The sequence below is a fragment of the Struthio camelus genome, chromosome 2 (genome assembly GCF_040807025.1).
Source record: "Struthio camelus isolate bStrCam1 chromosome 2, bStrCam1.hap1, whole genome shotgun sequence".
In the NCBI taxonomy this organism is placed as follows: Eukaryota; Metazoa; Chordata; class Aves; order Struthioniformes; family Struthionidae; genus Struthio; species Struthio camelus.
Genome location: NC_090943.1, coordinates 50,299,549 through 50,320,688, shown reverse-complemented (window position 1 = coordinate 50,320,688; position 21,140 = coordinate 50,299,549). Strand labels below are relative to the sequence as shown.

The 21,140-nt window shown below is 43.6% G+C and overlaps 1 protein-coding gene across 1 annotated transcript; it reads right to left on the bottom strand.

The window, feature by feature from the left end:
- Positions 1-911: 911 nt before the first annotated feature.
- BFSP2 (beaded filament structural protein 2) lies at positions 912-19,671 on the bottom strand. The gene is made up of 8 exons (XM_068935620.1): positions 19,425-19,671; positions 18,663-19,336; positions 8,113-8,195; positions 5,838-5,994; positions 4,898-5,059; positions 2,718-2,849; positions 2,021-2,241; positions 912-1,164 (listed from the first exon to the last, which is right to left on the bottom strand). Exons 2-8 carry the CDS (start codon positions 19,107-19,109, stop codon positions 1,161-1,163), a joined length of 1,206 nt encoding a protein of 401 aa, XP_068791721.1. The 5' UTR covers positions 19,110-19,336; positions 19,425-19,671; the 3' UTR covers positions 912-1,160.
- Positions 19,672-21,140: the final 1,469 nt, after the last annotated feature.

The following is a 21,140-nucleotide window of genomic DNA, read 5'->3' as shown; positions in this document are numbered from 1 at the left end:
ATGTAAGATATATGCCATTTTTCAGTAGTCTTTGAGTCCACTTAATAAACTGTTTCACACCCCTCCGCCCCGTCTAGCTGTTTATATTGTAAATTCCTGATCCAACAAGCGTAAAAATGGTTAGCTTAATTCAAGGGGCTCAGGAAGGAAAGCTAAACATCTGCCTAAGATTTAGGCCAAAGTTTGTTATATTGCTGACTGTATGGGAGATGTCTTCACACTCTATATGACCGTGTTGCACATGCAATACAATGAAGATGTTAATATTTGAAGTACAAAAGAAGGGCTGAAGTACAGCAAGTGGAAAGACTATTTCATCACAATACCATCAAAATAACAGAGACTGCATAGGGATACCAACAATTTGATGCTGTGTGGGTTCAAAATTCAAAAGAAGTTAATCATCCAACCCAACATCAAGATACAGCCAAGCATATCAAAATATGTCAACATATCAAAAAAGTAGCAAAGTTGCACAACTTGACACCATGGCTAGTACTCTCAGCATACAGCAGGTGTAAGATGTAGACTGGACTGCAGACAGAACTGCTGCTGCGCTCCTTCACCTTTGGAAAAGTTTTGTCTAGAATAAAGTATATTACTCAGTACTGCTGCAATGCTTGCATTTGTGCTTATGCTGTTTTACTTATTGCATCAAGTTAGTTTCACACTTTACCTGCTTCAGGCTTATTTGAATTACATTTCACACTAATGAGCTGATGGTCTTGTGAGACAACAGAACGCTTAAAATTTCCACTTGCATGCTCTTTGCACAACGGATGGGTAGTTCAAGCTTACTGTATTTGTGCTGTAAAAAGAAATAGTTTGTTTGCTGGAAAATGAAGGGCCTATGCGCTTACTCTAGTACCTTTCAGCTATCATGAAAAATTCTTGAAGAAAAAAGTCAAACAGAAAAACCATGATATTCTTTATTTTTATTATAATTTTAACAATATGGGTAAATTGAAATCTGTAAGCAAAGCAATTACATGAGGAGGGTCTAATAAAGTTGTTCAAGCTACAACCTACTTCGATTGTTGAATCAAACTGAATAAAGCAGGCTGTCTTGATGGGTTTTTAATCTTCCAGAAACATAGTTGGCAGTGACATCGTCTGCTTTGAATGGCAATGTTTTCTTCTTTGTGCTGGCAGTTTCATAATCAGCTGAAAATAAAAAAAAAAAGGAAAATTGCTCACTACTACAAATAGGAAAAGTGCTGAATCAAATGCTGTCTTCAACAGGTGCCATCTCATCGGCCCCAGCAGGATTTGATGGTGTAGCAGAAAACAAATTTGGTATACTGTGTTTATTTTATTTCAAAATAAATATAAAATTTACCCCTAAACTGAGTCAGGGGTAAGTCAGAATCTGTGGATTGTATCCTCAGCGATTCCATGACTCATGCCGATTAAGGTTCTTAAAAATAATAGTAATAATAAAAAGAACCCAAACATTATAATGCCCTTGCAGGTTATTCCCAGAGGACATATGTTAAAAATCTGAATTATATTTCTCCACAAAAGGCATAGTCAGTGGGCCAAATTGTCCTCAGACTCCAGGGGGTACTTGTGTGCTTAGAATGAGAGCTGCCCCAGGATCACAGCTTTAATATTTGGACTGTATAGTGGGAGGAAGAGGGAAGGCATCATGTTCCCAAGACAAGAAAAAAAACAGCGCAGCTGTCTTACGGCCATTAACGTAGCTCAGATGCTGTAGTAGCTTTGTAATTTCTCAGATCTCAAATCTTCGGGGAAGTGAGGCTGATAGATCTACTGCCATATTCCTAAACCTAGTCCTGTAGCAGTGCCAGAAACTCATCTCCAATACACCATGCATCTCAGCATTGCGAGATTTGGGATTTCCGCTTAGGCAGCTTCTCCAAACCTAACCATCTACCATCCAGCCTTATTAAACACAAGAACTACCCTGGTCCTTCAGCTTCTACCTGTCTCACAACACTTTTCCAAAGAGCTCGTGTTCTCCGTGTTCATGCCATGCTTGTTTTTTAATGAGAAATACCTGCTTTGTTCTCCATCCAGAAGGCAGTGATATGCAGCAATATCTTTCTCCAGCTGCTGTTTGTTGGTCAGCAGATTTTCACGATCCCGCTGCTGCTGCTCAGTTTCTACTTTGATTTCTCCCATCTCTGCCTCCAATTTGGAAATGACAGAACCTAGGTTCTGCAGTTCGATGTCATGCCAGTGCTTAGCATCATATAAAGAGTTCTCCAGACCCCTTTTCTGTAAGAGCAGGACAGCAGATGTCAAAACAGTTGATTTTCCATAGGCTTTGTAGTAATTTTGATTTAGGTTTGGCTAATGGCTCCAACATATATGCTGAACTGGAGATTTAATATTGTGAGAATACCTTTCATTAGATACTTTGAAAAAGTGTGCATTACCATAATACAGGTGTTGGAATACTTTAGTTACAAGGTGCTGATTCTAGAATACTACCCACCCAGCAGTCGCAGTGAAGTTTATTATTAAGGTCAGTCTGAAGACGTTAAAGATTGAAATTTGAGACCCACTTTTCAAATGTTGTACGCTCAGTGCACCACATCAGTAAGAGCTCAAAAACGTCTGGCATCTCTGGAAACAATAGCCATTGAAAAATGGATTTCTACTTAACTCTGCATCCTAAGAGGAAAGCGTTTGCCTCAAAATGTGTGTTGAATTCAGGTAGAATATGTCCACTGAAAATCAACGTTACTTACCAAAGTTCTTAAAGATTCAGTTTCTGCTTGCAAGCTCTGTATTTTGCAGGCAGTTTCATGGAACTCCGTTCTTAGACCCTCCACCAGTTCTTCTTCTTGGGTTCGTTCAGCAGCTGTTGGTTCAACTTGTGGCTGATAAGAGATGATGGCTGACATCACAGTGTGTTCGTGTTTTATTTTCCTTACATCCCCAAATGACGGTTAACATTTTCATAGTGTGGCAGTTCTGATTTAAAGTGTCAAAATTATCACATTTTCTATGCATTAACTTTAAAAATAGTTTATACATACAAATTATACAAATGTTTTATCGATGTCAACAGAAGCTGTTCAGCATTCATACAGGTATGTTTAAAATGGCCTAAAAAGGAAAACATTGCTGTAACTAGTCTTTTCTTTATAGGACATTATACGCATTTTTTAGAAGTAAGTGTTTTCACTTAGTGCATTTTATTTCAGAAGTATTCACACCGTACTGTTTCCACATAGGATTATGTGAATCAGTGAAGAAATCATATCACATCACAGAGGTCAGAAGAATAGTCTCTGGTTAAAATTAAATTAAGATATTATAATTCAATGTCATGCTTTTAGTGCATGTAATTTTTAATATATGTTTAATTCAGGCACTTTGAAAATGCGTAAAGAAAAAGATACTTTAACAAATGTAAAATTTCTATACTTTTTAAAGAGAGCTGAGATCAAGGTTTTCAATCCACAGCACCAGGCTCTCTAGCAAATATCATTCTTTTGGCCAAAACCTGTATTTCTTCTTCTGGTTGCCAGTAGTGTTATGTGTGGAAAATACTTTCATTCCACCTGGAATATTCATCTTAGCCCTGTCTTGCTTTTCTGATCATGCATTCTTTTACTTTAAATATAAGATCAAATAAAAAAAAACTTCTGAGACTATATACCAAAAATCTTGGTTTTTTTCAATAGGTTGGGGTCGTCTGTAGAACTCACTTTTTTTTTTGTAACATGATGTGAACCATACACCTTCATCATTGTGAATGAAACAATGGCAGGTGCAAAAGGTCAGCGAAGACTAATGTGTCATTTAAGTACCAATTAAGACTCAGATATAATTTAGGATTTATGAACCTGTGCTGTACAGGGCTCAGTTTCAATCCAAAGGACAAAATAGGCCTTTTGAAGAAATTGCACAAAGCCTGTATTTTCCAGAAATATTTTTTAGGGGGTTGTGCTTCAGAGAGACATAATCCCTCCCCAGATACCAGTGGCATGGACTAGTGATCAGGGACCTGCCACTTTGGAGTAATTTGTGTCTACTGAGCTGCTTTGAGAGCGTTGTCTGCACATTATTATAGCACTAGGACCAAAAGTGCCGCTTCTTTAACGCGATACATAGGGGAGGGAGGGCACTTTTGTGTCTGTAATTTATAGCCTACGCATGCTGCCTGAGGCCTGGCATCTCTCTGTCACATTTCCCTTAATGGTAGCCTGAATGCTCTGCAAGTTCAGACTACCTCTAAATCCCACTTGCCCTCACCCGAGGTGAGGACTCTGCAAAGGACTCTGCAAAAATACTTATTCAACCAGACGCTTCAGAAAATGGGTGATTCTTCATGACAGAGGAAAAGCTGCATTAAAAGCTGTTTCAGACTCAGCATCAGGAGGAGAGAGAACTTTTAAAGGGACCATTTCTATTATCACTTTTCGTTTCCAAGTTAATATCCAGTCTTCTCACCTCTGCCAAAGGAAACAATTTCAAGGAGAAGGCCACAAGGAGTCTGTGGCTGTGTAAATAGTGTGGAGCAATGTAGTTCAACCTTTTTGATTTGTGGGTTCCTGTAAATTCTCTAGTTGAGAAGTAGCCCTAATAAGAATGGTAACCACTGTGGCTCATCCGACACGAGTTTCACCTGAGTAAGTTTGTTTTTCTTAGCTACAGTCTCAGAGTCCTTGGAAGTTTCCAGCAGATACCTGTAGGATCAGCAGGGTCATTTCCACTGCTACTTAAAACCATACAAGGAAGTCACTGATTTTTAGGAAGGTGCTTTTGGTGGCCTTGGACCAAAATTCTTTATATTTTTACCATCGTTCTTTGTTTCAAGAACGCAGGAAAAACCCTAACCCCCAAAGTTACTGCAGATTTTGTATTTGTTTTAAATGTCTTCACGTTGGAGTTAGCTATGGAGACCTATGTGAGCACTTACCTTGGTACGGAGCAGGGCACCTGCCTCAGCACGATTCTTTTCAATATCTCTCTCCCAGTGGATTCTGATTTTTTCCAGTATGTCATCCAGGCCGGTTCCAAGAGGAACATCGAGTTCTTCCAGCTGAGATCCAGCAAGCTGTTTGTATAATACCTTCACATCCTTGAGGGGGAAAAAAAAAGACCCATAAAAAAGATGAAATGGCCAGTTGAGCAGTAACTTTAAAGGGACTTGAAGAAGAGCTCTTGGAAAGCTGCTGTTCTCGTTATGCCACATATATATAAGGGCAGAGAACAGCATCAATGCCAGCTCTCCTAGGTTCGTAGTAAACATTGCAATGCATGGAAGTTTGAAGGGGTCTTGCGAATTTCTTGCAAACTCAGGCGGTAAAGGTGTACTCTTCCAGCTGCTTGTCTCTTTGACTTTCTTCAGTGGTGCGTTGCTCAGAAGGAGACACTCGGTTTCAGGAGTCTCGGTTCAGGAGCATGAGCTTGCTAAGCAGAGCATGAGTTTTCCAGAACAGCCCAGTTAATGCCCAGTGTTATTGCAGCAGTACTATCCCATGTACGAAGTTTGTTTTCTGTACAGCACTTTGTTTCCATCTCTGTGACTGAGGATCAGACCTCTAGCAGTTGGGATTTTGACCTAAGTGACTCTCCAACCCCATGTATATCCTATGTGATGTCTAGTAAGAAATGAAGTGACAATGTCTCTTCTACATCATATTCATCAGATGAGAAAGAGTTAAAAATTGTATGTGGGTAATTTTCATTATGCCTCAAAGGTTAGTGCTTTAAACTAGCAGAGAGAAGGAAAATAGGAACGCTACCCTCCATACACGGCAGGTGTAGCTTTTTAATGCTTACTTAGCCAGATGTGTCATCCCAACCAGCCAAAACAGGCACACATTAGCTTTGCAGTGTCCCAAGTCTGGACTTACTTCTTCGTGATTCTTTGACAGCAAAGCTAGTTCTTCTTTCATGCTTTCTATCTGACTCTCCAGCTCCATTTTAGTTAAATTAGCGTCATCAATCACTTTATATAGGGAATTAATTTCATCTTCCACTGCCTTTCTGAATGGCTGCTCATTTTCATACCTGCAGGGAAAAGAATGTAATAAGCACACCTCAGCAAGAGAAACTTTCGTTTTTTTAAATGACACCGTCATGCTAATTAGATGGTAGTTCCAGACAGAGGCACAGAAACACAAAAGATATGCCTTGCCCTCACCTTGTCTTCATATACTTCAATTGCACTGCTAAAGCAGTCTCAAGTGCCTTGTCATTAACACAGAGTTCAATAAAGCAGGCCAAGTTAGCACTCTGACGTACAACGCTATCAGACTGATAGGATTCCTGAATAAGCATGGAGAGGCATGTGGTCTCTGTTTAGATCTGCTGTTTGTATGCCATATGAATGTGTGTGCCTTTTACTCTGTAAAACAGGAGTAACTGCTCACCCTTCTACGTACAAACTTTTCAGAGCCCAGGATGAAAAAACACCTGAGTGTCAAGCATCACTTTTAGAGATGAACATACTGATGAAAGCCTGTTTTATGTTCCTGGGTTGTAACCTGCCCTTAAGATCCAATCCTAGTAGCATTGAAGTAGATAGGAAATCTGGTATTTGCTTCACGTGGACAAAGATTTTCATCAAAGACTATCCCGTTATTTGTTCAGACCTGAATGTGACTGCTTTGGCAGCTGCTGCTGCTTCCTCTCCCTGCCAGCCCCCGTTGTTTTATAACCATCAGTATATAGTGTATATTAACAGTGTGGACACTTCTAATTTCATCGATACTCTGTAATGCAAATGTAATCAGGCGGCAACTGCTCATTTAACTGAGTCCATACTCGCTGAAAAATTGGTTTGTTAACTAGAACTGCTGTTAAAACAAAACGGCTAGTTTCTAAGCTGCGATTGCTTTTTCCCCACCAGCGAAATGTTAGGGAAGATTGTGGTGGGCACTGCCAGTATATAGTGCTGCCTGCTGCATAGCTATTGCTTTTTCCTTTTCATTCTAGTCCTTCAATTTAAGTTGTGGCTGGGTCACATAATGAATCTCCTTTTTCTGGGAGACTTTAGTGTCAAACCAAGCAAACCTGGGCACCTGGACTCTGGAGCAGGTTAGAAGGCAGCCAGCTTCATAAACAATTTCTGCACTCTTCCCTGATAACCACCACCTTTGCTGGGAATCAACAGCTTGGGAAAGAGGCAGCTGATCCCAGTGAGAATTAGGAGTTGTCAGTATGCAGTGGATCGACTGAACATTTTCTTTATAGTGTAAACTGCTTGCAGAAGCCAGTAGACATTTTTAAAAATTATTTTTTAATCGTTCTTAAAATAGGAATGTGGCTTACTGCATGTAAAGCAACAAAATTAGTTGTTCAAAGTTTTACCTTTCTAAATTAAAAGGCCAACCAAGGTATATGAATAATGCATGTTTTGGTATGATTAAATGAAATAATACCAGAGAGAGAGAGAGAGAGAAAGAGAGACGTTGAAGGGAAGAAAAAATCATAGGGAATAAAAATGAATTAGTTTGAAATACAGTTTGTGCATCAGATCTTGCAAAAAACTATTTGTAAATGAACAAGTCTGTTACGAATAAAAGCTAGAAAAATCAGGCCTTCTGAGTGCAGTTTGAAGAGCTTCATGTACCATTATACATGAGTATTGTAAGGGAACACGTCTTTACCCAGTTATATTCAGAGCAACTTAGGCTTTGCAAACTGAAAGACTCTGTAGAAGCAGTTTGTCAGTGTTTAAGACCTTCTTTCACTATTCATTTGTCTTGGCAAAGCCAAGAAAAATCAGTGCAGTCCATTTCTTTTTTCTTATCTCATGGTTCCACACTGATGTTTGTAGAGGTACGTTGTTTGTATTTCAGATGCTGTAGCAGAATGACTGTTTGTTCTAGAACCCAAAATTTTAATGAATACCGTCCTTTCAAAAGAGATTGGGGTCTGTATATCAAAGGTTAGCTTAAGTAACTTTGCCAGTACACATTATCCATTACTATAAATCTTGAAAATGTTCTTCTGAGTTACTGTTACAATACATGTTACAATAACCCACCCAAGTTAGGTGGTCAAATACCCAACATAAAAAACCCGAGTCCATTCTACTCATTATACATTATTCCCCTATAGATTAAGCCCTTCGTAACATAAAGTTTTAAACAAATTGGGCAGTTAGGTGCTTCACAAGACTACCTGTCTTTAAAATCTTCAGCACAAGCTTGAATGTTCTCTGTGTGCAACATAAGACGAGCATTTTCAAGGACTGCTTCGCTCACCTAGAAGGGAGAAACAGCAGAGTTCAAACAATTAAGAATGTTAGCACATTAGCTATATGCATTATATATCTATATTTTAAGCAGATGGATAGTTTTGATTCTGAAAATAATCTTTTAGCCTAGGGCTGTTCAAGTGATTCATTCCAGATAATTTAATCAATGAATTTCATACATACCAATTCACAAATTGTCTGCAAATAGGCTGTAATTTTTCATCAGTCTGTTCATTGCTCCCAACCATTCAGCTTCTCATGGAAACACATTTATTCTCATTGTCAGCTCGTCACAAGGGGTAAAATTCATTACTGAGCACAAGGTATGTTCATCACTTAAGTCCCACTCATATTTTCTAGATACAGTTTAAGTAGCACTTATGCAGTTCCTGTTACACTTCCCGTATCAGCAGTCCTCTTTAGCGTTGTACTCCTCAGTGAGCCAAGGAATATTTTACTCATGCCTCGCGAGCAGTTCTCAGACTCCCAGAGCATTGCTTTTGTTCTCTGATGGGACTGTGTAAGTTGTTGTGATAGACACGAGACGTAAGAAGCAGGCAGGCTTCAACGATTAGTCTAGCGAATGTGAAATGCTATGGAAAGAGCATACAGATAACACTGTGGTATCTTTGTTGGGTGTATCTAATACCCGGAAGGCACCGGAAGGGTAACCATACCTGAGAGGTTTGCTGCATAGCAGCATGCTCTGATTCAAGAGGGTTTTATAAAATGGTAAAAAAGTAAAAAAGACCACTGCCTGCTCTGGAGTCGCAGTGCAGAGGAGGTGAACAAAGAACTGCTGAAGCTGGTGCAAGGTCACCATGGAATGGAAAGGTCTTCTCCACAAGTAACTAGCCTGGAGCTCCCTGCAGGCTGGCCGTCCCACGGTCTGTGCCATCGCTCTGGAGGAGCTGACCTGCAGCTGCTAAAATGAAGACGGACTTGCTAAGGCGATCCGCATGGCTCACCCTAGCTGTGCCAGGGGAAGGTGGCCCTCCGAGTGCCCCGGGGCCAGGTGCGCGCTTGGGGTGCTGCACCAGTCTGCGAGCCGGAGCTCAGGGTGGAAGTGCCCCCACAATGGCCTTGGCAGACCAGTACAGACATAGCCACACCTCAAGTCTTCGCTCTAAGGGAGAGGGCAGAAAGGTGATAGTGGGAGGACTGAGATCTGAGTGGGCTGCCTTGAAGGGAGCCGGGTAGTGTTACAGGGGCAGCTAGCTTTTGGAGCGGCAACAGGCTTTGTAAATACAAGTCTCTTTCTTCCTTCTCAGGATTTATCCATGGAGATTTGTGGTTGAAACCAAACCAGCTCATGAATAAGAGTTGCTTTTTAAACAGGCCAGGAGAGTTCTTAAAGTAGAAATTCTTCTCTGGCTAATTAAGTTTGCAACTAAATGAGATGTGAATATCCCTTAAGCGTTCTCCTCTCTGTAGGTACAAAGGCAGTGCCGTGTGACAACGTGAAGGCTGCATCCAGACACGTTATGTCACCTACCATAAATAGAATAATTGCCTTAGTATGGTACTCCTACCTACTCTTTGGCCTGCTGCTCGGTGAAGAAGTGGACATGGAAATGTGAGGCTGAAGCATTTTTGCATGGCAATTAACATTCATCCTCACTAACAGCCACTTATTGCTCTAACCATTTTACAATCGCATAGACTAGTGGCTAACAAATATAAAGTATGATATACGTGAAGGCATTTGATAAGGAGAAATCTAGAGGAATATCCTCTTCCCCACACTGAAAGTCAATAATGGAACCTGATGTTCAAAGCACTCTGGATTTTTAAAATCGAGGCACTGGAGAAAAAACAAAAAAGATCTACTTCTCACTTACTGTTAGGAAACAAACAAAAAAAAAAAGGTGGCTGTGGCTGGAAGCCTGTGGTTAGAGGTTAGTTCCTACCAGCTCCAGCTTAGCTTGGTTTCCAAAGGAAACAGAGCTTATACCATTATATGAGCTGCCAATTTTTCTTTAATCACTGTGGGATCTCTTGGCCAGTTCCAACTAATATTGTAGAGGGATAGGCCATCTCAAGGATACTCAGCTCCGACATGTTTCACGAAAACAGCACGAGGACAGAGAAGAGAAATCCCATGAATGCTGCCACTGGACAAAAAAGTTTCAGTCTAAGCATGACCGTTTCAGAATTTAGAGAAGCCACACAAATCAGAGATGCTATGAAAGCCATGGGTGTGGGAAAAGAGATGGTATCTTACTGCACACCAGCTAATGCAACCATGCAGAACAAAAGTATAGAAGACCTTTATGTGCTCTGTTGCACACAGGACTACTTATTTATTTAAGAAATACCAGCTCATGTTCATCATTCAACCCCTTATTTCCCGCTCCTCGCTTTCTTCCAATCCCACTTTACCAGCACTGGCCTAACTGCCTAGCCCCCAGGTAGCGTCTCTGTGACATTTCAGAGCGGCTAGGGAGAGCCCAGGACTTTGGGGCAGTGCCGCTATACCTCTGGCCTTGTAGGACATGACCTACCTACCCCTTGCAGGACATGAGTTTCTCCTGAAAGATGCAAAGAAGACATTCAGTCTTTATACAGCAGCAGCAGCAGCAGCAGCAGCAAGGTAGAGGCTACTGTCTGCAGATGCCCTGGCATCCTTTCACTGTCACTGTTTAGGAGTGAGCAAGAAGCAGAATCTGGCATATCCAGTTCTTCAACCCAAACACTGACAGGTTTTATTCTTCTAACTTTTAGAAAACTTACTCTTGTCTCATTGGAATCTTTCTTTTTTTGCTTCATGTTTCTACAGAAATTACTGCATTTTGTCTTCCTGCAACTCGTACACGTATGGATGCTTCACAGAAGTTTTTACTGTTTTCCTGACTCAAGTCAGGGAAAAGAAACATTGCCCTGTGATTTACCATGACCAGTCAAAACAAGCCCAAATGTCTCAGCCAGTCCACGCGGTTACAGCATCTGGCCAAACGTCTGAGAAAAATAAAAGCCTTTGAGGAAATTGTGAACGTTCCACAAACAAATGTAATATTAAATTCTTTAAACTATACATTGCAAATTAGGAGTTATATTAATCACCAAGGTTAGGAAGTCGAATCCAGTTTAAAATGGCTTTTGGTCTGCAATGAAAGTAAAAGCAGGGGAATAACTGGAGTTTTCAGCTGCCTGGAACAATGCCTCTATGCTGAGACACACATAGGAGGCAAACTGCACTCTCATTACCTCCCTTAAGATGCACATGGTACATTTTCTTTTCCTAGTCATTAAAAGCTATTTTTAGCAGTAATCTCAAGTTTTATTGACGCATTTGGGGCAACTTCTTACTTGTCCCACGAGTGGATGTCTTTATCAAAACCCTGGTAGTACACTCTTGAGGATTTTGTTAATGTGGGAGCCTCTATCCAGGAGGAAATTACTACCCTCTTTGGAAATTAACAGCTAATACCAAACGGATAGTGACAAAATCTGGAGGTTCCCAATTCTAGGCCCAAACCTGAATTGTGCCATGTAAATGTGGATGGTTTAAAAAAGAATCTCATGCTTAGAAGGGTCAGAGGCCCCAGTCAGTAGTGGAAGTCAGCAGAACTTGGTCTTTCAGCACTTCTGAAAATGAGCTGTAGACTGTTTAAATACAATAGTAAATCTGAAGGATAAACAATTGCATGGCAGCTTCTATGCAGAAAAGCAAATTTCTTGAAAAAGCATCTCTGATTTACATTAGCTATGAAAGCCTTTTTATAGACTTAAAAAGAAAAGATGTAACACTTCCATCTAGTGGTTCTTTGGTTTGATTTAATTCTCCCAGTAATCAACAGTTAGATACAAGCATTCAGTATTAGCGAGACTGATTGCCTTTGCACTTTGCTGCCACGCGTATTAAAATGCATGATGCAGCAATTTAGGAAACACCCTTATTTGTCTTCATTTCAAATGAGAGGGCTCACAAAGCTGCAAGCAGCCTCACTGAGACTTCCTGCCTTTGTGAAACGAAGCACAATGCTATCCAGCCTCACAGAGCTTCTGTGAAGCCTAATTCATTACATGGCATTTTAAGAAGTGTTATGCAAGTGCAAATATTATTGCTAATAATAGCTCCTCTAAGTCACATATTGTCTTTCTACACTAGAATCTGTGATGCACATACACCTTTTGAACATCTTTTTTCCAGTTCTCGAGTTAACACTGAATATTCGCAATATAAAACATCTCCACTAGACATCACAAATTCTCTTTCATTTCACTGGGATTTTATAGACATGAAAACACAATATTAATTTTTAGCAAAAAATTCTTATTTGGATAGAAAGTTCTTATTCGTCGGGCTGCATCAGCTGGCCCACCTACTAGCTTATGTCTGACACCAAGCAAAACCAGATGCTCCGAGGGGGTTTGCACACTCCCTCTGTGATGAAGTGGGATGTGATACAGACGCTTGGGGAGAATCTATCCCTGGTGGCTAGCACCTTTTGATTTTTAACAGCGATTTCCCTAAATCTGGAATTGCAGGATTTACGACACCTTTCAAATTCTCAGCTATACTTAACTGACAGCTCTGTATATTTTTTACTCATATAAATGTCTAGTCCCTTGTTGAATGCTGCTAAGTTCACGGCCTCAGGTGTGGTCTGTCTCATGGTTTAATTATTCATGTAGTGGAAAATTATTTGGCTTTTAATTTGGCTTCAGTTTCAGCAAATGATCCCTTTATGGAAAGAGAACCGACGATCCTGTCTAGTCTTTCCTGTCACAGATTTAAAGAAATTGTTTCTATCAGGCCATGGCTTCCAATGCATTTTAGTTCACAGCTGGGCCGGGCTAAAAGCATGCAAGCCAGTTACTGCTGCTCAGGTGCCGAGTGGTAACCTGGTGAGGTGCTTTCAGTCATGCTTTCTGTGTTGGGCCCATTCTCAGAGCCTCAAGGAAGCAAACGTAGAGGTAGTAAGAGTGGTATTTGTTGAAACGCCTCGAGGAAAATAATCTTTTAGGCAAAGTAATACCTGGAGAGAGGCTGGGAAGAGTGATGTGTCCTTTGCTGATTCCTGCTGCATCTAGGAAAACAGGCCTTCATTTATATTTCTAGTACGTTATAAACAAACAGGACTGCGTCAAAAAAAGACACCCGGTTCTCGAGGCAATATCTGCTCCCAGAGAAACAACCTGTAAAAACATTGGCTTACCACAGGGATTAAAAACCTGATGATCCCACCTAACAGTTGCGTGTGAGCGTAATCCAAGGTTGGGGACTGTTGGAGGTGGATAAGAGGACATCAATTCAAACTGATTTATTGCCATCCTCCATAGGGTGGTTAAACAATCTCAATGCTGTTTTAAGAGAGTCTGTTGGGCCCTTGAGATCAGCAATAGAACGGTATCTCGCCAATTTACAGAGAGCCATAAGGCACTGTTATTAGAGTGCCTCAGCGGTAAGGAAACGCGTTGTTAGGACAGGAGTCTGTCCTGCCTCCTTGGCAGGTCTTCTCCTTGCCCCTCAGGAAATACACGAGCGGTTTCAATTCTAAATGCAGCGATCCCTGGGACAGGCAACCCTGCACGCTCTCCAGACTTAATATTGACATGGAGTAAATATAGCCCGTAGGGCCAGGTGCAAATAGAGGCATCTCTCTAGAAAACTCCGATGATCTTTCAAATTTGCACAGCCAAACACTGAAGTCACAGCGGTGATGAAATTGGTGCAAGACATTTATTCCTTCTTGTACATTTGTATTTACTTCTGTGATTTGAACTTGTGCTCTGTGCCACCTGATAGACAACATAAGTGTCTCTCTCTCTCTCTCCTCCTGTCTCTCCGCGCCGTGATCGAATAGTCGTGGAGACCGAACTCAGCCCTCATCTCTGTAAATGCACTAAGATTATTTCAAGCGTTCTCTTTTCCCAGGGGCTGTGCCGCTCCGTGGGAAGGACTTATCATCACAGCTAACCTTCTGTTTTGCAGAAGAGACACGCTCAGTTAGACGTTTAAACCTCTTTTGCGTTTTCCGTAACAAGACTGGGATGAAGACCGGAGGGAAGGAGTATGATGAGCAGGATGAAACAAGGTGAGTGTCTATTTCTGTCGCGTAAATCCCTCCCAGCAAGGTTTTCTCATTTCACGCCGTTCCTGCAAAAACCCTCCTACTTTGCATCTGTCCCAGGGAGCGTGCGGGTACCCCTGCTCTGCTGCAAAACAGCTGCCCTCGCTGATGATTAACCCTGATTAAGCCTTGGGGAGTCGCTTCAAATCATTCAGCGCTCTGTCAATAATTCATCGCCGTAACAGCTCTAACGATTGTAACGAAATGCAAGTATTGTTTTCCCCTAAGGGACCCTCTGCTATTACCCTCTGATTCAGTCCCTGCCCCTTGAAGTCTTCTCCCCCTAGTCTAACGCCCACGAGAAGCGCTGGCGCTCTTAGGCCTCACCGCCGAGAGGAAAGCGATGGAAGAGGCCGGAGGTCAACGCCTGGCCGGAGGGAGGCCTCCCTCCCCCAGGCGACGCTTTCGTCGCACCCGAGTGGCGGGGACCGGCAATCGCTCTGCGACGGCCAGCCCCTCTGTGCCAGGTATCTGTCATTTCTATTAAACTTGGCTCCTGAGCACCTTTTACCTTTCATACTTGCGCTCGTTGCTGAGTGAGGGGACTTATTTCGCGTTGCTGCAGCTGTTTCTGTGGCAACTGATTCTGCTGCCATTTTAAGAGGCAGGACAGCTTCCGTGTTGACGCAGACACCCTTTTGCCAATTAGCCCCGGGATGAGTGAATTAATCAGTACTTGGACTGGATAAGGTCCTACTTTCGCTTTTGTCTTGATGTTTGTAAAAAAAATGATGTAATGTAAAAAAAAAAACCTGCAGAAACCTATTAGAATTGTACATCTTATCTCAGATCACGTCTGAGAAAGAAAGTAAAAAGAAAACACTAAGGGATGCGTCTTTTGTTGATCTAATCAATCCATTATTGATTTAATTGACATAATTGGAAGAAAACCTCTAATTCTCTGTATTCTCGAATGTGTTTTAATGGTTAAATAGATATGATGCTGCTAATCTTTTTTCTCTATGACACTTGCAACTGTTATTACTTCATTGCTTTATTCTTCTCATTTCCGTATAGGAAGATGCCAGTATTCAAGCTAGATTTCGTTAGGAGCTGTATTTATTTGCTCATAAGAAAGGGAGGTAGAGGAAAGACAGCAATATAAAGAAAGGTTAAAAGGAAAGCAATTTGGATGAAAAGTTATTAAGTATGTTCATCTGCACTGCAACATTGTCTTCCTAGAAATAAAATCAAACAGGCCCTCTTGAAGCACCTACAGTCCTACTTTCCTTGGCTTGAGCTGTACGCCCTCGTAGCTTTTCCGGGGGTGGGTCTACAACTTCAGAGTGGGATGCTCATCAGAAAAAAAGCAGGACTGCTGCCTGAAAAGCATTACCCTGCTCCCCTAATCTCCCATCAAAGTCCTCATTTACAACAGCTAGATTGCTTCATGCACATACTGTTTTTTATAAGCACCCTAGATTCAGCACCTCCTTTGCCTTCAGGAGCCAGCCTCTTCAGCAAGACCTTTGTAGGACTAGTGGTGCCAGTGACTTTTATCAACAGAAAAAGAGAACATCTCTACAAGTCAGTGCTTAACTGGGCGCTACGGCTCACATGAGCTTTGCCTAACCTTTTATGCCACTGTCCAGTAAAATATGGGATTCAGATGGCATTCATAGCCTTCTGGGTGCAGCTCTGTCGTAAATATGCAGCACAGTTGAAAAATACACCTCTTCCCATGCAAAAGGGGAAACTCTGTCTGGGTAGCCTGAGGTGAAATACAAAATTGGCTCAGGGAATTTAAAGTCCTTTTTTTCCAGGCTTTTCTGTGACTGTGCAAGAGCTACTGGACACTAGGCTGAAGCGCAGCGTGCCAAGAAAAAGATGCGAATGCTGCTGTTCCTCAGCTCTTCAGGGTCCCTTCCTCTCCCCTCCGACTGAGAGAAGCTCCCCGTTTTGCCAGCAGCCAGCAGCAACATAAGGGAAGTGAAGCAGAAACTGCTCCTATTCCTCCCCTGGGAGCCCTGCAGGTTTCGGGGCAGCTCTTTGCAGGGAGCGGGACAGGGACGGCTCTTTCGCCCAGCGTGGGCATATGGGGCCAGAGCACCTCACGCCTAGGGTTCTTTGCCCTGTTTTGCAGTTGTCACCTTCTCCCGCTCCCTCGGGATTTTGCTTTCAGCCGCAGCCACTGCTCTGCTCCCCATCCTGTCCCCTGGCTTCAGCCCAGCACTGAGGAAACCAGCTACCTTGGGGAGAAGGTGCTGCTGCAAACCTGGATGAGGTGTCCTAAGAGCCCTAATGAGACTGGTTAAGATGACAGATACAAGCCACCTGCCCAACTTGGCATAGGAGCTACCATGGAGCTGCATTTATGCTCGACAAAGGACTGGATTTTTAAATCTCTTCAGACTCTCCTGCAGAATCAGGCTGTAGGTGGCATGGTCAAGGCCACACAGGGTATCAGGTCTCTGATTAACTCATTCTCTATCAGAGTCTGGAGGACTTTGGTGCTTCGTTACGAGCCATGGAGAACTGAGCTGAGACAAGTGACTCATTGCACATGTAGGCCTGGCAGCTGAGTGGGACTTTGCTGACCCCAGAGGCTTCGAATGATTCAAATTGTATTGCGTGAACCAGGCAGTAAGACTAGCCATCTCGTCCATTTTTGGAAGGGAGGATGGATGCGCTATACACCTTTGCAAGAGCCTTAGGGCTCCTCTCATCTTTCCAGTCCCCTCCAGTGGAGTCCCATTCCCAAGGAGGGGATGATTGTATGGACTGCTTTTCAGTGACAAAATTGCCCTTTCAGTCCCTGCCACCTGCGCGAAGGCCTTAGCGCCATTCCCTTTGCAGCTAGCCGAGGAAGACACGTTCACACTCAAAGCCACGACATCTACCCAGCGCACCAGGCAGGTGAACTGATGTGCACCTACATCCGCACTTCTGGCAGGGAAGAGCTGGACACAAGACTTGGCCTGAGAGCCCTTCGGGAGCCGCGCAGCTTTTTACGGGTCGTATGCCTTAAGAAACAGGCAACTTTTACTTCATCCACAAGTTAGGTAGTCAGTGAAGGAGAAATGTTTTTTTTCCCCTATGTACTGGGTCCCACGGAGAAAACTGCTTCGCTACACAAATCCCATTTGTTCTCTGTATTTCTCACTTCTCTCTGTATTTCTCTTTCAGTACTACTCATCAGTAATTCCTTTCCATGGATATTTTTTTTTTAAAAGGAGGTTTTGTGTGTGTTTTTTTTCTTTTTCTTTTAACAAAGGTGGGCAAGTAGAATTTAGACGTTTTAGGACTGTTGAACTATTAAGGAGGTTCTGAATGACCACATAAAGCAGGGCACAGGAAGCGGCTCCTGGCTGAGCCAGGAATTGACCCTGGCTCCGCCAGCAGCCAGCTTGGAGCTGAAACGGCTGGGGAAGAAGGATTAAACCCTCTGTGGCTTTTGCTTTCCTGAGCCTTTGTGAGAGGCCTGATTCTCCAAAGGGCGAGATTATGGGCTGGAAATCAGGAGCGAGACTCTGAACGTGTGGGTTTGATTTGTGACTCAGCCGCTGACCCCAAGCAAGCCACCGCGTCTGTCTGGGTCCTGCGTCCCCTGACCCAGCGGCAGGCGAGAGCTCGGAGGCAGAGACCTGCAAGGTCAGGGTAGCTGACCCCGGGAGCTCAGGGTAGCAAGTCCCCATTTTCTCTGCAAGCAGAACATTAGCAGGCAAATTCTTATTGGTTTTAACTTTGCTCTTTCATCTTCCCAACAGGAGGAACCATTTGTGTTGTCTTTCAGGACTTGTTCTTAACCAACAGGTCAATGCAAACACCATTTCACACTCCCACGGTAGACACTTTCCTTTAGAGCCCCCCCTAGAAAATGCACAGCCTGCCCTGTGCAGACAAGACAGGAGTCAGGGATGGGGGAGTGGCTAGAAAGGGAAGGGAAGGAGGCACTTATTTGTAGCCATGTAATTATTATTTTTAAATAAATAGAGCTTTTGAAAATGTGATTAAGCAAACGAGGGAATAACGTAAAAATCTGAATTGCTAATTAAAAAACCACAACATACTTGTAATGATAGCATGTTGATGGATAAACTAATTCAGTTCTAGCAGTTTTCTTTTAATAATTTTACTGCTCGGTGTAATAAGCACAGCTAAGAAAAAAAAAAATCACCCATTTTAATCAGACCAGACTATCGCGCCTTGGGGTGCATTTCATTCGCCCCCGAGTGCAGAATGCCTGAGGCAATTCTCCTACTTAGAAGGCATTTTCCACAACACACTGTGAAATGATAATGCTAATTATCGTGAAGATAGATTTAAAACCCTCCGTCTAGGGCGCTGTGCATCGAAATCAGGCTGCATTTATCATCAGCATCAAACCTCGCCACTCAGGATCGCTAATGATTTGTGAGCCTCCCCCCAGCCCTTGCGAAAACAGCTCTCGCCCTTACCTGATGGTAAATGGCCTCCCAGTTCTCCCGCAGCACTCTCCAGCTGCTGACGGTGGAGGACTTCTTGTCCAGGTAGACCCTGATGTGCTCCTCCAGCTCTTGGTTGACCTGCTCGAGAGCGCGCACCTTCTCTATGTACTCCACCAAGCAGCCGTTCAGGCTCTCGTAGGAGAGACCCCGGCCCTTCTCCAGCCCCGGGGCCAGGGGCACGGCGGAGCAGGAGCTGCGCAAGCCCTGCAGGAAGACGCTGGTGATGCCCAGGGCTCTGCGGGATACCCGAGTCCCCAGGCTGCTCACTCCTCCCGGGGGCGCGGTGCCCACGTAGACGCCCGGGGGTCTTCCTCCGCCGCCGACGCTGACCCGGCGGCTGGGCACCCCCGAGCTTTCCGCCGCCGAGGAGGAGGGCTGCTGCCCCAGGAACGAAGACCGACGCCTCGGCAAGGGCATGCTGCAGCTCGAGTCCGCCGAGGCAGCCCGGCCGCTTCGCTCCTCTGCGGTGCCCGCGCTGGCGGGATCTGCCGAGCCAAGCAGGTTTGGGCTCTGTGTTGTTTCGGCTTTGTCCGACGTCCTTCTGGAACATTAGCGTTGTGCGGCCCCGGCGCGTTTATCACATTGTCCGGGGCTTTCCACGGCGTCAGCAATCCATTTCAAGAGAAATCTCTCTGCTGCTGCTGCTGCAAATATGGCAGATGAAAAGCACAATGGTGTTTACAGGCACAGTACGACAGGAATTCATTACCACGTACAAGTTGAAATACCCACCAGTGTTTTCTACCCTGACAGCCAGATGATGTCCTACCCTTATACCCACATGTATCTATACAAATATTACAAATGCATTAGCCGCTCACATCTGTGCTTACTCCCGACAAAGTCCCTAGCAGCAAGGTGTTACTTAAAATTAGCAAAAACTGAACTTCCGAGGAGCCAGCTGGGCCGTGGGGGCTTTTGGTTGCAGCAGAGCCTGCAACCCTCCCTTGTCCCTCCTGCGGCTGCAGGATTTCTCTGTGCTTTGACTTCACCGCCCGCCCAAGGGGCACCACCTCGACCCCAGCAGCCTTTCACCTCGCACACCTACTCCTCTTTTTTCTGCTTAACATCATAGATTAATTGCACCCGGTCTGTTTAACAAGGGCCTGTTTCACTTTGCCTGACGTGGAGACAAAGCAGCAGTACTCGCCTGGAGGAGCAGAGTCGAACAGTTCCCAAGCCTTATTGCAGGGGGTCGGGGAGTCTTTCCCTGCTCTTCTTTCTATGTCAGCGCTCTTTAGTCACTAGCAAGCAAGTGGGTAATTTGTACGTTTATGAGCAGGAGAGGACAGGATACAGAGGGATACTTACTATGCAGCGTTAGGCGTGCCACTGTAGATGGATGACATGGTTTTTTCTACATGGCTACACATAGGTCAACCGATGCTTCACAGCTCCGATGTTAGGACTGTCCCGGTTCAGGATTAACATGTGAACATCTTTGCAGGCACGTCTGTAACATGCTGATGTTGGGCACTGACCTAATATGGTGATGGTCTGTATATGGGAGATCAGAGGAGTCTTTGGTAAGAAGGACTAAAATCAGAAATTCCTTTCTAAGGGGTGCGCCTAATCCTGGCGGCTGGGTTTGTGGATGGAGTTTGGCTTGCTTGTTTTTAGGTCGGAGGACTGTGAGATTGATTACAGTCAGGGAGCCATTTCCCATCCGTGCGAAGCCTGGGAATGCTGCAGCATCTCACAGCTTTGTGAACGTTTTCATTTGATTTCTAGACATCCTGAATTTAGATTACCAAGCAAACCAGACGGACTAAATGAGAGGAGTCTTCCAGTATTTCTTACGTAACGTTTTCAGCATATTCGCTCTGTGTCCAGTGAAAAAGAAATCTGCCTTGCGAAAGCAGTACCATGTACACAAAACACAAGGTAAAAATACCAGCCTCTTTCCAAAGGAACTGAATTTAGCTCTTCGTCGTGTCATTCTCCCTTTTTACCTGCCTGTTAAAGTACACAGAATCAGAAGATGAAGGCTCTCATCTGATTGCCTTCTCTTGGCAAGACTCTCCGGAAGTTTTTACTTTATAAGTAAAACAGCGTTTTCTAGGAGGCTGTTTAGTATTTCATTGTAAGGGCTACAGATATCATATTGCATAACTTTTATCTCCTGTGAAAAGATGTATTCCCAAAGTGCCCATCCATGTCCACATACAGCCACATCTTAATGGCTACCCTAGTCACCTCTTAGGGAAGTAGTGCGGTACGCTTTGATTCAGAGCAGCAATTCAAAAATCTAAATGATCCACCATAATGTTACAATTTTTTAGTTTCAGGAAGCCTGTGGCCTCGATTCAGATTGGTGCCTAAGTGCGGAAGAAGTGCATGTGTGGGAGAGGGCAAGAGGTAGGTGAAGACACCTTTGTGGCCCCCCCCGGCCCCAGGGTGACAACGCCTCCATCAGATTACAGCCAGCAGTTAGTAAAGTTTTCAGGT

Bases quoted from the DNA above. Each gene is read 5' to 3' on its own strand.
- BFSP2 (XM_068935620.1), bottom strand. From the start codon at position 19,109: ATGCCCTTGCCGAGGCGTCGGTCTTCGTTCCTGGGGCAGCAGCCCTCC. The intron at 8,196-18,662 runs GTAAGGGCGAGA...TCTCCCTTCTAG, and splicing joins GGGAGGCCATTTACCATCAG to GTGAGCGAAGCAGTCCTTGA. The intron at 5,060-5,837 runs GTAAGTCCAGAC...TTCCCCCTCAAG, and splicing joins TGTCAAAGAATCACGAAGAA to GATGTGAAGGTATTATACAA.